The sequence below is a fragment of the Oryctolagus cuniculus genome, chromosome 4 (assembly GCF_964237555.1).
Source record: "Oryctolagus cuniculus chromosome 4, mOryCun1.1, whole genome shotgun sequence".
NCBI lineage: Eukaryota > Metazoa > Chordata > Mammalia > Lagomorpha > Leporidae > Oryctolagus > Oryctolagus cuniculus.
In genome coordinates this window covers 107,976,548-107,990,157 of record NC_091435.1, presented here as the reverse complement: position 1 = coordinate 107,990,157, position 13,610 = coordinate 107,976,548, and the positions used below count along the sequence as shown (strand labels likewise).

Here is a 13,610-nt window from a genome sequence, read left to right as displayed (position 1 = left end):
TTGGTGCAGCCATAGTTTCACTGCTTGTTAGGCAAATGCTTACCTTGAAATGCGAAGAGCCTTAGAGCTATGTGGTGCTGTTTTAAGTGTAAGGCCCTTCTCTGTCAAAATGAGGACTATGAAACCAGATAGCTGAGACCAGAAACTCCATCAGGGTCTCCCACATGTTGGACCATCTTCTGCTTTCCCAGGTGCATTAGCAGGAAGCTGGATTGGAAGTGGAGCAGCAGGGATTCAAACCTGTGCTCCAGTATGGGATGCTAGCATCATGGGCAGCAGCATAAGTCGTTGTGTCATGATGCCAACCCCCCTGTTTTCTTATAAAGCCAGAACGATCCAATCTCTTTGTTGAGCAGTATCATTTTCATGATGCCTAAATATAATTTCAACCTGATTTAAAATTAAGAGAAATTTCTCTAGGATCATTAGATTATTTTACAGTACGCTGTTTTCTTTTAGAAGCATGCATAGAGAAGCCAGGTGGCATTTTCCTTTTGTCTTGGTTCCTCTTACTTCAATAGAGGCCACAGCTTACCATGCTTGGCATAAGATTGCAGAGGTGCCTTATCTTTATCCCAACTTTTTCTCCTTGGACATTCCCCCTGATTCTGTGAACTTTGCTTATTTGCAATGGAAATTTCTCATACCATTGTCTTAGTTTTGTTCAAATGTTGGCTTTATTTGGGGGGGGGGGGTCACAAAGAACTTTATTATTCTGTTTGCTGCATACTTTCCAATTATTGCTATTCTGTCTACAGAATAAGTTAAGTGTCTTGATTAGAAATAGTGTCTAGAGGGAGTATTTCTAACTTTTTCATTTATTGTACTACTAAAAGCATAATGACTGGCAAAAATCAAAATTATAAATTCAGCTGGAGTCTGAACTCTTTGAGGACAGTAACTTTATCTTCTTCATTTTCCCTATAATTTATGGAAAATTTCTGAACTCACGATATGATTTTTAATGATTGATTACTAGTTGATTGATTAGAAATGAGAAGGTATATTGTAAAAATATACAACATATGTGGCATTTTCTTAAAAATATCTTTTATACTACATTTGGTAATACAGTAGACTACTTCCTTCAAAGGGCCAGGTCATCTGTTTAACAATATCTGATTGAATTCAGACTGAGCTTGCAATTGTCACCTGATCCTTTTAGAAATTATACCGCTCTATGGAATGTCCAGCTACATTACTCGTGAAGACCAGTACAGCAAGCCTCCGCACAAGAAGCTCAAAGACCGCCAGATTGACCGCCAGAATCGCCTCAACAGCCCTCCTTCTTCTATCTACAAAAGCAACTGCACCACGGTGTACAATGGCTACGGGAAGGGGCACAGCGGTGGGAGTGGCGGAGGCGGGGGCGGTGGCAGCGGTGGAGGGCCTGGAATCAAAAAAACAGAGCGGCGAGCAAGGAGCAGTCCAAAGTCGAATGATTCCGACTTGCAAGGTAATACTCAAGACAGTTTCTGTAGACTGGGGATTCTCAGGACAGGGATATCCTGAAGGTGGGATCTTTTACATCAGAACATTTTTTTGTGATGGGCTGCTGGATTTCTGATGTGTTTCTTCATCTTTTTTTTTTTTTTTAATTGAGACCTTATGCCAGAAATACTACTTTTTGGTCACATATGTCATGTAATTTTCCACATAATTTCAGTAATACATTTCTGAAAGTGTTTTCACATTAGCCTATTTCTGTTGTTTCACCATAAATGGGCAGATGTGGAAGAAATCCAGAATGCGTCTTTATTGAGAAGCGTAGGTGTAGTTTTAATCTCAAAGTAATTATACCTTGTAAAACCAGATGTAATCATTTCCATGCTGCAGTGAAATCTATCACTACATATATATTTCTGTTCAGTTTTAGGCATCACTCACTGTTGCGTAGTAACTTTTGCATCCCGGTTACAGGAGTTGTGAACTAAGAGAGAGATGGCAGAAACAGTCTCACCACACAGAGGCAAATTGACATCAGCTGAGAAGGGCTTGTGTTTTTCAGAGTGTTCTTTTGGATACAAATCAATTGATTTGCAAAGGAAGGCATATGTGTTTCAGTGAAAAGCTCAGATGACATACAGGAATCTATCTTGATGCCACAAGGAGAAAGAGCGCAGGGGCTTTTTATAAAGGCATTTAGAAGACTTAGTGAAGCCAAGAAGCTGACATTCTGAGAAGGTAGATGACTTTGTAGTTGTGAATCACTAGAAACGACACTCACCACTGTAACAAAACTATAATTATGACACTCATTGAATTCACTGATTCCTCATTATTCTAATCTGGGTAGAAACAGGGACTGTGCCTGAGAATGTGTTCATGAATGAACAAAAATTAACACAGTTATGGATTAATTTTCTAAAAGCAAGTGCCTTTTTTTGAGTACAGTTATTTCATATCACTTATACATCAGTGTGTAAGCTGTTCTATATTTTAATTACATTTACTTATTTCATTTACTTATTTATTAATATACAGAGAATAGACTTCATGAATTTCATAGGTGCAATTCCAAGAACACAGATAATGATACTTTACTCCCTCCCTCTGTGTATTTTAATGTTATCATATTTCTAAAAGAGAAAATAGATTTATATGAAAATCTACATTAAAATGTTTGCTAACATACTTACATATGTTTACAAGCATTTTGCTGTTTGACCCTTGAGAAAGAGTACAGTTAGGTATTACATGGACTGTAAGCTGTTTGCTGTTGTGTAGAAAGCACAGTTTTGTTGGGTGCTGCCAGTGAGATCACTTTGGTTGTGAGCTTTTGGAAACAAGTATTTCATGATGGAAAGGGAAGAACACAATTAGTTGGAACATGATCTTTTGCTCTTTGGCGCCTCAAACTATGACTTTCCAGGTGGTTTAATCAAGAAATAAAAAATCATATGGAATATGCTTTTATGTACTCTAGCTCGTTTCAGTAAGGATCTGAGGAGGTTTACATGTTAGATTAAATAAAATATATGTTTACCCCAGTAAATTGAAAACATGTCCACACAAAAACCTGCACACCAATATTTACAGGAGCTTTATTCATAAGTGCCAAAATATGGAATCAACCACGATGTCCTTCAGTAGACGAATGGATAAATAAACTCTGGTACTACCAGATAATGGAATATTACTCAATGATTAAAAAACGGAGACATCAAATTACAAAGACAGGAAAAAGCCTTACTACATACTGAAGAAAGGCCAATCTGGAAAGCCCAGTGTGTGATTCAAACTCCATGGCATTCTGGAACAGCCAAAACTGTGGAGGCAGTAAGATCATTGGTTACCAGGGATCAGGAGGGGAAGAGGTTTGCATAGACAGAACACAGGATTTGTAGGGCTGTGGAATTCTTCTGTGAGATACTATAATGGATATACTGTCATCATACATTTATCTTGATCCTTAGAGTTTAAAACACCAAGAGTAAACTCTAGTGTAAACTACTGACTTCTAGTTATAATGATGTTCCAAAGGCCAGCACCGTGGTATGGCAGGTTAAGCACCACCTGCAACACCAGCATCCCATATGGGTGCAGGTCTTGAGTCCCAACTGCTCCACTTCTGATCCAGCTTCCTGCTGAAGCGCCTGGGAGAGCAGTGGAGAATGGCCCAAGTGCTTGGGCCCCTGCACCCACACGGGAGACCAGAAGAGGCTCCTGTGTTTCTCTCTCTCTCTCTGAAATTCTGCTTTCCAATAAAATATCTTAAAACAATAAAAAAGTTATGTACAGTATCAGCTCATCAGTTACTACCTAATGCACTATTCTGTGGGAGGTGTTGAAAGGTAGGTAGGCTATAGGTAAGGTGGGAGAGGGTATATGTGGAAACTCTCAATTTTGCAGTGAAACTAAAACTGCCTTGGGAAAAAAAAAAAAAAACTGTTCAGGGGCTGTCACTGTGGCACAATGGGTTTAGCTGCTGCCTGTTCAAGTCCTGGCTGCTCTACTTCTGATCCAGCTCCCTGCTGATGTGCCTGGTAAAGCAGCAGAGGATGGCCGAAGTCCTTGGGCCCCTGCACCCATGTGGTAGACCTAGATGGAACTCCTAACTTCCCTCTGGCCCAGCCCCAGCCATCATGGCCATTTAGAGTGAACCAGTAGATGGAAGAGATCTCTCTATCTCTCTCTGTATCTTTCCCTTTCAGATAAATAAAATAAATCTTCAAAAAATATATTCAGAAATGTTAAATATGTATTAGAGGAAATAGAACAAATAAGATGAAACCAGAAATAAGGTTTCATGTAAGAGATTCCTATGGAATTGTTTGGTGTGAGCCATATATTTGGTTTTGTGCTTCTTGGTTCTCAAAGCAAAGTAGGAAATGTGAATCAGGTAGAAGGCAAGTACTAGAGCACCTTTTATTCATGTGCCATTCTTGTCTGTCTCTGAATGTAGTTATTAGCTCAAGGGTCTCAAAAGTCTGTTTTCTCATAAATGAAGGCACTCTGCAGTGTATCTTTTTACTGGAGGTTTGCTACAGCTGACTTCCATACCCGGATAACAAGTTTCCTTAATAATTCTTAAGTCTGCATTACCATCTGATTAATAGCAAACTGTGGTTAGTATGATTTATCTGTTGACATCCATGTGTGATTTGCACAAGAATAGCATATATACTGAACTGTGACATGTGGCTTATGGTATTTTCCTGTATTTTGCTTGTGCTAAGTTACCCACATTTCCAGATGGTCCTACTATTTTACATCATGGTTTCCTTGCTTTTGAAGGGATCTACTTGAATTGCTTACCTTTTTACTGCTTGCAGAAGCCAAATGTTAAAAAAGGCAAACCAAGTTTGTAGTTGATCTTGTGATAAAGCTAAGGACATGAAAAAAAAGAAAAAGAACCAAAGACAGATGTATTAAAAAGATAAAAGTAAATGAATCACTGTCTTGAGTCACTTAAGTGTGCTTCAGAAGCACTGATAGAACCTGAGCATGATGAGTGAGCCCTAAACCTTATTTCAGACTGACAGAAGCAGAATCGTGGCACCAGTCTGGATTTCATGGGTTTGGTTTGGTTTTATTTATATCAAGCCTCCATGAGGATATTGGTTGGCTAAGGTAGAAAACTGTTCTGATACTCAGGATGTTTATAGAGGGTGTAGTTCACCAAGTTGTGCTGTGTGAAGTAGGTAAATTATCTGTTGTGTTCATCATTTTCTCCCTTCCTTCTAGTGCCATACCTGGCATGCATATATTTATATATGATATGTTTATATATATAAGTATATATAAAACTTGTGAAGTGAATCATGTTTTTTTAGTTGCTTTGTTTTCCAGAACACACCTTCTGTACTATTTCTTCTTTCTGGAACAAATTGCTCTAATGCTCAGGAATTGCTCTGTGGCTAGCTCCTTTTTTGATTTATTATTACCTTCAGGAAAATGACATGATAGTGGCCCCATGGTACCCTCAGAAAAATACCCCAAAAGGACTTCTATTTCCTTGCAATCCCTTGGAACTAATAATGTGATGTGGACAGTTGGACTTTCGATAGTTCATACACTTAGCTGAGAATCTAGCTTTGTTGCTTGGTAATTATTTGCTTTAGGTGTTCCCTGAATCTCTGTATCCTCATCTGTAAAAAGGAGTCTTTTAATTCTCGTTATCAAATGTTAAAGTAGTCCGTCTAGATCTTAGTGCTTGTATGAAGACTTACCATTTGAATGTTCTTATTGTCTCCTTATCCTCATGACTTCTTTAATATCATCTGACCACCTCTCATCCAAGATATCCCCTCCTCATAACAGGTGGCTCTCTATTCTCCAATCTGATGGCCTTTCGCCTTCCTTCATGCTGCCCCAATCCCCACCCCACCCCCATCCCTGTTCCCACCCCCCAGTTCCTGCTCCTGTAGGCCTGCCATGGCTTCCTTTGCCCAAACCCATCTTAAGTTGGGAAAGGTGTGCCTCTTCTTCTGGATGACTGCCTCAGAAAAGTGCTTCCCAGGCTCTCATGCGAGAGGTTGCCACCAGACTAGAAGTATACCTGATAGCCTAGGGACCTCTGGTGGGCATGCAGCCAGCCCTCACAAATCTTCATGGCCTCATCTCAGGGCAGGCACAGCATAGCCTTCTGGGACCTCCTTTAACACGGGCCCTGTCCTTGGTGTCTTCTACATTTCTCCTAAGCTCCCGTTAGGATTTCCTTTGCTCGGTATGATCTTTTAAGTTTTGTGTGTTTATTTGAAAGACAGAGTGACAAAAGAGAGAGTTGGGAAGAAGAAAGCAAGCAAACAAGCTCCTGGTGTGCTTTCATCTGCTGATTCACTACCCAAATGACTGCAGTTGCCTATGGGTAGGCTAGGCTGAAGCCAAGAACCAATACCTCCATCCTGGTCTCCCATGTGATGGCAGGTACCCAGGCACTAGGCCCATCACCTGCTTCCTCCCACAGTCAACAGCAGAAGGCTGGATTAGATTGGGAACAGAGGCAGGACTATATCAAGCACTCCAGTGTGAGATGCCGACTCCCCAAGTAGCAGCTAAGCTGTTGCGCCACAGTGCCCACCCCTTCAGTCTGATCTCTAAGAGATTTCCTGGAAGGACCACTTTAGATTTTAAGGTAATTATCCATTTCATCCTGCACTTTGTTCTCTTGTTCTGGTTGTGGCTAACTTGGATGTGAGCATGCTGTTCTCCTCAGGAACCTCCAGGGCACTCTCAAGGTCTACAGAATTAAAGTCCAAACTGCTTGATACAGGGCTCGCCTCACCTGGAATTTTTCCAATTCCTCACCGATACCATGGACTTGGCCCCCTTTCGTGAATATGCCTAATTGTCTTCTCAGGGCCCGTCCTTCCAGTTCCTACGCCTGGTAAATTCCAGTTCAGTCGCTCAAGGGCCGACTGAGATATCACCTTCTCTAACATATGTTACCTGCCTGTCTCCCCAAGGTATTAACAATGGCAGATTAGTTAGGGAAAATATTTAATGAATTTTCCCCTCCTCTTTTCTCTTCCCTCCCAGCATTTCATTTTTGACTAGTGCTTGGGCATCAAGTCCACAGATATTTGAAGGCAAGAATGGAAGAATTTATCCTTTTATGTAGATGGTTGTGCAAGAGCTGGAACTTGAGCCTGCTCTGTGGCCAAAACCCAGTTAAAAGTCATGGCCTTTGATCACGGAGGCTAAAGAAGTCTATCCTGCTCTTCATTAAGAGGGAAATGTCACACCTTCCATTTTGTTCTTTGTAAAAACTGATGCATATGATAATTGAGGTAATTCAGTGAGTCTAGGCCCAGGTTTCTAGCTGACATCTCTCCATTTTTACAGAGCTGTAGCCTCTTTGTCATATACCCTCAAATTATAAGTAAGGTTATTTGCAGGCATAGTTTTAGAAAGGATTATATTCATGTAAAATTTTTACTTAAAAAACAAAATCTTTTTTAGGATTTGCTGTCTAATATTGTGAAAAGACCTAAGTGGTCTCCTTGATGATGATATGATCATGGTGGTGGTGGTGAGAGTTCTGGGGGGAAGGGTGCCTAGAGGAGGGATAGGCAGAGAAAAAAAGTGAGGGCATCCAGAGTGCTAAGGGGCAATCTCCAAAGTACGTGAGGTATGCAGTTGACACCACTGGATCTTTGCCTCGTTCCTGGATCCTACCCCAAGGATGAGGATGGGTTCTCCTCGTTATTTGAGCAGTTTTAAAGCATACTGGCAATATAAGCCTTACTAGTTTATGTTTTAGACTGTGTGATATAGAACAAGTCATTTTACTGGGCCTCATTTTTTCTTTCAGTAAATTGAATGAATGAGTTTAGAGTAAATGATTTTCAAAATGTGTTCAGTGAGCAGACCCTCCCCCCCCTTTTTTTCAAACAATGTCACTTAGAACACCACTTAAATAGAGTATCCTTTTACTCCACTACTGATACTCACATACACAGGTGTGCACCCTGACAGCAGCAAGAAAAGGAATTTCTGTGGTTTGAGTGGGCCGCAGATCTTCAAGACCATCTACAGGGCTTTCCCAGGGCCTGGCACTAGCCTGGACTCTGACTGCCCCGCTCAGGCCAGCAGCAGCAGCCCTATCTAACAGCTGGTGAGACACACACTCTTTTCTTTTTTTAAGATTTATTTTGTTTATTTGAAACACAGTTAGAGAAATCAATCAATCAATTGATCGATCTTCCATCTGCTGGTTCACTACCCAAATGATCTCAATGGCCAGGAGCCAGGAGCTTCTTCTGGGTCTTCCATGTGGGAGAAAGGGCCCAAGTACTTGGGCCCTCCTCTGTTGCTTTCCTAGGCCATTAGCAGGGAGATGGATTGGAAGTGGAGCAGCTGGATTTTGCACCGGCACCCATATGGGACACTAGCATTGCAGGTGGCGGCTTTATGCGCTACACTACAGTGCTGGCCTTAGACATACACGCTTGTGACCTGCCCAGTGAGCAGTCTGTGAAGGTGTGGGCCAGATCTGTGTATCATCAGGTCCTTCAGGTGATGATTAGGCCCAGTAGCCTTAGAGCACCACTGGCTTTTCCTGTGGTGACAGCTGTTAACCTTGTTCAGTTCAAAGGCAGAATTCAGAGTGGAGGAATCGTGGAGGTAGGAGGCATTTGGCTAAACCATTTGGTTTAAATTGAAGCATGTTCATTGTAATACCTGCACAATGGTAACTATATCCTGATGGCGAGAGACAGTTCATTTTGTGTTACTAACATATAGAAAGTAGCCTTTGGGAAGATGGGTAGAACCCATAGTGCCATACAGAAGAAAAAATCCTTACAAAATAGTAAGAATTAGCAATATGGAAGAAAATGAACACACAGCACACTTTTGGCATTTGATCTTTGGGATTGTTGACAGTCCAAAAATTTAGTTACACTTGCATCAGATTCTACATTGTCGAGTCACAGTTTCTGATCCTAACACTGAAAGCTGGTGATGAGGAAGTTATTGTGATTTTCTCCTTGATAATGATGGTTGCCTTGACCCCAACAGTAGAGCCACTGCCAGGCCTTTTTATTCTAGTTTTTTCTCAAGTGGTCCTCTTTTTTTTTTTTTTCCCCCTTTGGGTGTCTCTTTCTGTATTTTACTCTCTGCTCAGAAGCCAGAATCAGGCTGAAGCATCTGTTTACCCAAAATTAACGTGAAAGTTCACTCACAATAATGACGACTGTTACTACAGGAAAGAATTATTGCATGTAGGGGCTGGTGTTGAGTCCCAGCTGCTCCACTTCTGATCTAGCTCCCTACTAGTGCATCTGGGAACACATCGGAAAATGGCCCAAGTGCTTGGGCCCCTGCCGCTTACATGGGAGACCCAGATGAATCTCATAGCTCCTGGCTCTTGGCTCCTGGCTTCGGCTTGCCCAGTCCCAGCCATTGTGGCCTTTTGGGGAGTGAACCAGCAGGTGGAAGATCTCTCTCTCTTTCTCTCAGTGACTCTGCCTTTCAAATAAATAAGTCTTTAAAAAGAAAAGAATGATTGCAGTAAGGTGTGGTCTGGTGCTTTTCCTTCTGAAGTCTGAGATTTGTGAGCCCTCTGAGTGTCCTTCTGCTGGGGGGCATGGTATGCAGGATGGGCACGGCTGCATCCACCCGAGTAGGCTGACACTAGTTCCCTTTGTCTGGGATGATGTGCTGGATGTCGATAAGGGCTGGAATGTTTGGGATCAAGGCGGGAGGTCTTTCAGAATCACATCTGGCCTTGGCTCTCTGTAAGAGATAATGTTGGTGCTTTGTATTCAAAGAAGGGTATTTAATAGGACTTTCCTACTTCATGAGTGACTGGTTTCTTTTGTCCCTTTTCATCCCTTCCTGGGCGTGCTCAGATAGTGGGTCTGGAGGACTGGAGGGTTTGGACCATGGGTTGTGGACACACAGGTTCTTTTTCCCCAAAGCATGTGCTTCCCTTACTGTGCTGGAAATGTAACAGTTTCTAGATGAAATTTCAATATTGCTTTGTCTCTCAAGTCTCAAATATTTTCACCTGTCTGCAGCTGCATATGAATTCTAAGCATGGCAAAATATCAAGAAAACATGAAAAAAAATTAAAAGTGAACTCAGGTCAGTGGAATTCACCCATTTTGCTGCCAAATAGTCCAAACAAGCCCCAATAGCTTTTGTTTTTTAAAACGACAATATGGATCCCTGGATCTGAATGCTAGAGACATTCTTTTTAGCTGGAAGCTGGACAGTTAATACGGTCACTTCCATTTCAAAGATTTGCTGCCAGATCCATCCCCTCGGAGTTGGGGGCCGTTGGATGTCTGGCCTTGCAGCTGTCTGTGTGTGGGATGGAAAGGAGATAGCGTTTGGGACAAAAGGGTGTTTTCATAAGACATATGTGTGCTTTTTTAATAAAAATTGCTCTGTTTTAATTAAAAAATTATTTTCATCTTATGTGAAAGGGAAAGAGAGATTGTGGTTGAGATAATTTTCAGTTCACTGATTCACTCCCCAAGTGACCCCAACAGCTAGGACTGAAGTTGCTCTCCCATTTGGGTAGCAGGAACACAAGTAGTTGAGCCATTACCTATTAACCTCCCACAGTATGCATTGGCAGGAAGCTGGATCAGACGCAGAACCAGATCTGGAACCCTGGAACATGGGCATTCCAGGAGGTCGCTTAACCTCTTTATCAAATGCTTACCCCTAGCATTTGCTTTCTGACTTGGATATTGTTTTCCAGGAATAGAGAAATGAAACTGTGCACAGCTATTTATTTTTCTGTAAGACCACAGATTCCTGCCTTATTGAAATCTTAATTTTACTGATAACAAATGCAAATTTGATGAGTCAACAAATAGGAAACTGGTGGCCCAAGTTGTCACCAATGAGTAGAATATGTAGCTGTCTCTTATCATATCAGGTTATATCACTCACTCCGTCCTTTTGCCTTTTGACTCCCCTCCCCCTGTATTTTTGTTGCAATCTGGAATGTTTTAAAGATGTTCACTACGTGCTTCTTTCAACAGGCTGGATGCGATATGTTTGTCAAGTCAATTTGGGAAGTCTTAACCCATTAAATCATACTTGAAGCATCCCATTTTTCACTTAAATATAAAAAGACAAACAGCATGAGAAAACTCTTTTGAGTTTTCTTTTGAAATGAATGTTCACCAGAAGTCTGAGGGCAGAATTTTGATAAGTTTCTGCCATGTGTGGCACTTAGCTTTGTAAACCCGTATTATTTTCTCTGCCTTTTTGCTTTCTTGGGGCCTGATCATAGCAGCATTTAGATGACATCAGAACCCTTGTTGGTAAAATACATATCATCCCAAAGGAGCCTTTAAACAGCAGGTGTAAGTGATGACACGGTTTGTTTCTGGTATATATGTACCCTTCAATTTTATTGAATTGAGACTTTTATATGTTATTCTCTCATTTAGCTAAGCTGGATTCTGATTTTATCTGGGCTAGAGGTCGTTGTCAAAAATAGGCCACGCTTAGCAGCAGAACATGGTGCCAGTTGGGACGCTGCAGATCTAGGTTTAGTCCCAGCTCTGCCACTTGTGAGCAGTGTGTCCTGGAGCATGAGTGTCTCTCAGACCTTCATTTTCTCCGTGTATGCTGATATTTCAAAAAAGCTAATGAAAAATGGACTTGACAAGCAAGTTTATTGTGATGCACAAAAAATTTAAATCCATGTATAGTTTTGTCATAATCCATGTTTCCATGAACTTTTTGAAGCCCCCCTAATGTGTATAAAAAGGGGGTAATGACACCTGTTTCAGAAGACCCTCATGAGTTCTGTATACAATTTCAGTGCTTTCCCTGTGCTTTAAAATATCACAGTACTTTTTTCTGCATATGAGAGCAGCCTCCTGGCCATCATGTTAGCAGAACCCCAGCCTGGGATTGTGCCCCTCAGTGCAAAGGAGAAAGCATCCTGCACCCTGGGCTATTCTGAAGTAACAGTGAATGCCAAGGACGTGAGAAATGGGAGGATGTTTCTGAGAAAAGACACCCCAACTTTTGCCAGCCCACAAACAACCTAATGGGTTCTGGGCAAGAATGAGATTCAGTCCTCTCCCTCCCTCTTTCCGGGTCTCCCTGCGGAGTTGGATCATAAGGGTGAGTCTGGCTGTGTTTGAACCCAACCCACTGACCACTCAGAAGTGTAGACAAAGAGGGGCTAGGCTGAGCTGGAGATGACCTGGGCAAACAACTTCACTATTTATTTTACCAACACCTACATTTCTTGTTGTAGGGCAGTTATTGACGCTAGGTAGATATGGCATCTGAGATCACCCAGATGGAGAGGTTAACTAGGAAAGCCCACTACATCTCACAGTCTTTCAGTTTTTCCTGACACTGTTTTGGAGTCAGCCACCATTACTTGTGCAATCTGTCGCCCTGTGGAAGAAAGGGTCTGCACACGATGTACATGCCAGGAGGCCAGGACCATTGGGGTGGCAGGCACCCTGGAGAGTGGCCACCACATGGCGTGCACTGTCAGAAACTATTTCTGTGCATCATCCATCTGAAACAGTCGCAGCACTTGTGATAGAATTTTGGCAAATTTCCTGATGTTATGTCAGTGTTGGTTTAGTTGTTCTCTGCTCACCCCCATCTCCTTCTGTGAGATGGAGGTGTAGGCTGTGTACGTAAACTGAACTTTGAAGAGGCGGAATGTTGAATTTGGAGGTTGGCAAGGTCAGGATAATAATGTGACAGTTCTAGTTATTACTGCAGCTATGCTAATTATAGGCCATGCTTTCTGCATCGTCAGCTGGGACTTTTTATTTCAGTTTAGTTTGCCCATCTAACATCCAGTGTGGCACACTGTGTTTCTGTGTTTCAGTGTTTGGAGTGTAATGACTCCTTGCAATTCTAAGAACTGAGTAGGAGAGCAGACCTTGGACCTTTAGCCTGGTGGTTAAGATGCCATTTCACAGTGCCTGGGTTCAATTCCCAGCTCCACCTCCAGTTCTGGATTCCCAGCAGGCACAGGCACTGGGAGTCCACTGTGATAACTCAGGTGATTGAGTTCCTGCCTCACACAGGACACATGGATTGAGTTCCTGGCTCTCGGCTCTGGCTCTAGCTCAGCCCCATCTGGGCAGTCGTTGCAGCCATTTGGGAATTGAAACAGCATAAAATCAGTTTCTCCCCTCTGCCTGGATGTCTCTAAATTTTTCTAAAAAAGAAAGGAAAGTAACCCCAAAGAACCTAATTGTGAAACAGGAAATGTCTGGAGAACAACGGTGGTACTAGCTCACTGCACATCTTCTACAAAGTAATGAGTGTAAATGTCCCATGGTTAATGACAGTTTCCTTTTTTCTCTGGTGCTGAATTTGCGTTTTGGAAAACTCTCACCCTCTGGATGGTAACTGCTTCTTTCCAGCCACATCAGAAGGATGGGGCTTCCCGTGTAGGGGGTCAGAAAAGACCAGGTGATAGAGGTGGGGATGACTCGCCCCAGACACAAAAGAGCATTGTGTTGATTCAGGAAGACTGGAAAATAAGGAGGGGGAGAGAAATGAGTAGGGCCTTAGAGGAATGGCGTATTGAAATAAAAAGGAAGTGGTAAAAACGGGAAAACAAGTGGAATGAAAAGAGTACACACAGTGGGCAGGGAAGATTAGATGGAGTGTGGAATAAAGATAAGTTGGAAAAAACAGGAGGCAGAAAGGAAGAG

At 42.1% G+C, this 13,610-nt stretch overlaps 1 protein-coding gene across 7 annotated transcripts in view; it reads left to right on the top strand.

Annotated features, from left to right (window-relative positions):
* FNDC3B (fibronectin type III domain containing 3B) overlaps nt 1-13,610 on the top strand; it is a 362,026-nt gene that overhangs the window by 211,259 nt on the left and 137,157 nt on the right. For all 7 annotated transcript variants that reach the window (XM_070072505.1, XM_008266495.4, XM_008266496.4 and 4 more), the window contains one exon: nt 1,166-1,456. In XM_070072505.1, the coding sequence (XP_069928606.1) occupies nt 1,166-1,456 (291 nt within the window). The remainder of the gene's footprint in view (nt 1-1,165; nt 1,457-13,610) is intronic.